Source organism: Pterocles gutturalis, unplaced genomic scaffold (genome assembly GCF_000699245.1).
Source record: "Pterocles gutturalis isolate BGI_N339 unplaced genomic scaffold, ASM69924v1 scaffold24841, whole genome shotgun sequence".
In the NCBI taxonomy this organism is placed as follows: Eukaryota; Metazoa; Chordata; class Aves; order Pterocliformes; family Pteroclidae; genus Pterocles; species Pterocles gutturalis.
Genome location: NW_010101103.1, coordinates 1 through 2,419, shown reverse-complemented (window position 1 = coordinate 2,419; position 2,419 = coordinate 1). Strand labels below are relative to the sequence as shown.

Sequence of the window (2,419 nt, the reverse complement as noted above, 5' to 3'; positions counted from 1 at the left end):
AAAGAATGTAGCAGCATAGATTTTTTTTTTTAAATTAAATGGTTAAGTGATTGATGTAGATTTATGTATTTTTATAATCAACAAGGTAGCTGAAGAGAAGATGCTTTCTAGCAAGGGACCTCCCGTGGTTATTAGCCTGAGCACGTACCAGCTTGGTTTCGTGGGAAAAAGGAACATTTGCTCTTCTAGGAAACATTTTCAGTGCCATCAGTCTAAGAATAGCAATCTTATTTCTGTTTCATCTCAAATTTCAGAAGTATTGCTTATCTTTTATTGGGCATGCAGTATGGAGGTTATTTTAGATGAAATACCACTCTGTTCTGCTGAAGCATGAACAGCTTATAGTGTCTCATTTTTTTATTTTTTTTTCCTAACCAAAATTAATTCACGAACAAAGAAATTTGTGCTGGGAACATGGCCTCTTCTCTCTGAACACATCAGTTCCTTAATGACCGCAAAGGGAACAACAGTGCTGAAATAGTTGAAGTGGCAAACAACTCCCTGGCTATAAATTTAAGAATTGAAACAAAACCCTACAGTTTCACTGATGAATTCCAGGAACACAGGCAAAGCTACAGCGCTGTGGCCTAGGAGATTTCTGTCATTGCAATGCTGGGGGAGAGGGTGCAGCTCGCTCCCTGCAGAGCACGCAGGGGCACTGCCAGTCCGACAGGGAAGACCAGGACTGGCACAGCTCTATCAGCTGAACGTAAGCCCTCATGTCCTGCTGGGGACCAGAATCCACTGAAAAAAGCTGCTCTGGGGTCCTGGCCTGTTGCCCTACCTACATAAATCCCTCTGGGCAGAGCAGAGGGCAGGCACAAGGAGGCTGTCCCTCCTGTTCTGTGCTACCCTCCTCACCATCCAGCAAGCGCACAGGGGGGCTGCGGGGTCCATCCCTGCTCCTGCGCTCCTGTGCCTGACAACAAGCACCTTGGCTGTCCAAGTGGAACATGGAGACCTCTGCAAGGAAACCAACTGTTATTTGTGCTTATTTTAAAATATATTTTGTTCAGCTGCACATCCCTGACAGCCTTGTTTAGGAAAGTTTTAATAGTATCTGGCTTCTCCTTGGTCTTGTGTACAAGATGAGGAAGTTTTCATCTGTGCCTTTAAAAAAAACCTGCATCCCTGCCAAGATGTATTAGGAGATCTGTAAAAAAGGAGTCATCCTGTTCCAGGACTGCAAGGCTTATGTAACAGGGAAATCCTAACAAAAAGATACTCCCCCACTCCATATACACTTTTCCAAGGCACATGCCACTTCAGGGTTTTCAGTCACTCAGTTTGTGTTTGGATCACATCTGCCATTGGTTTATTTAGATGTATTTACAAATATAAATCTCCCACATACCCTCATTTGTACATGCCATAGAATGTTTTTATAAAATGCAGTGCGGCCCTCACCTCACCACGAGGATCTTTAAATAAAATATATTGTAAAGTGCCAGATATAATTGTTTTAAAAAATACAGTTCTAATTAAAATGAATAGTTGGCTGCCACATTAGCAGCTTCATATACTGATACATTTTTAGCACAACAGTCTATTTCTGTCAGGTGAGCGGGAGGCTCCCATACAACCCCTCTAGCTCTCCAGTTTCAAGTCCAAAGGCTTTAGAAAATGAGGCAGAGGCAGATTGTCCAGAGCCTCTGGGAAATGCTCAGGTGAAATGGTCCTGATCAAGACACGCATGGCTCCAACAAACAGTGATGGGGGAGCTAAGCCCAGCAGGCACTGGAGCCTGCTCTCCCCCAGGAGGTCCTGCCACCGCTGCCGGTTGTCCAACAGTTGCTGTTTCATTGTGAACTGGAGGTCCTGAGGCACGAAGAAGAAGAGGCAGTCGAGGCAGAGGAGCTTGGCACGCATGTTAGCTGCCGGCACGTGGGAAATCTGCTGCAGCAAGGTGTCAAGGGGGGTATTCCCAGCACTGTCCTGCAAGCAGGGCGACGCGCCGTGCCCTAACAGCAGGAGCAAGCACTCGGGTCGCACCAGTTCACAGGCCACGTGCAAGGCTGTCTTGCCACCCTCCACGCGGCTGCAGCCCTGGCGGTCCAGGTGGCTGGCTCTGTCGCTCGGCGGGAAGGCTTGGATGGCCTTGAGTTACCCGGACCCGGTTGTAGCGGACGGCCATGGCCAGGTGCGGGGCCGAGGACTGGCAGCAGCTGAAGCTTTGGCTGGGAACGGCCAGGGCGCTCTGGGGGAACTTAGTCAGCAGGTGCCGGGCATAGGGCTGGTGGTCGTGCACCAGCGCGTAGAGCAGGGCCTCTGAGGGCGAGTACAGGCTCACCTTGCCTCCGTCCTCCCAGTGGAACACCTCCATGGTCCGCATGTCCTCCAGGAACCAGACAGGCAGCAGGTCCCTCACCGCCTGGTAGAAGGCGAAGGAGGATTTCTTGCACTGCTTCTGGGACTGGGC

At 49.3% G+C, this 2,419-nt stretch overlaps 1 protein-coding gene across 1 annotated transcript; it reads right to left on the bottom strand.

The window, feature by feature from the left end:
- Positions 1 to 1,586: 1,586 nt before the first annotated feature.
- On the bottom strand, positions 1,587 to 2,416 carry LOC104468206 (ankyrin repeat domain-containing protein 9-like; the record flags this gene model as incomplete). The annotated part of the gene is given in 2 exon segments (XM_010082262.1): positions 1,587 to 2,104; positions 2,106 to 2,416. Coding segments are annotated over 2 exon segments (828 nt in total), but the record flags the coding sequence as incomplete, so codon positions are not given.
- Positions 2,417 to 2,419: the final 3 nt, after the last annotated feature.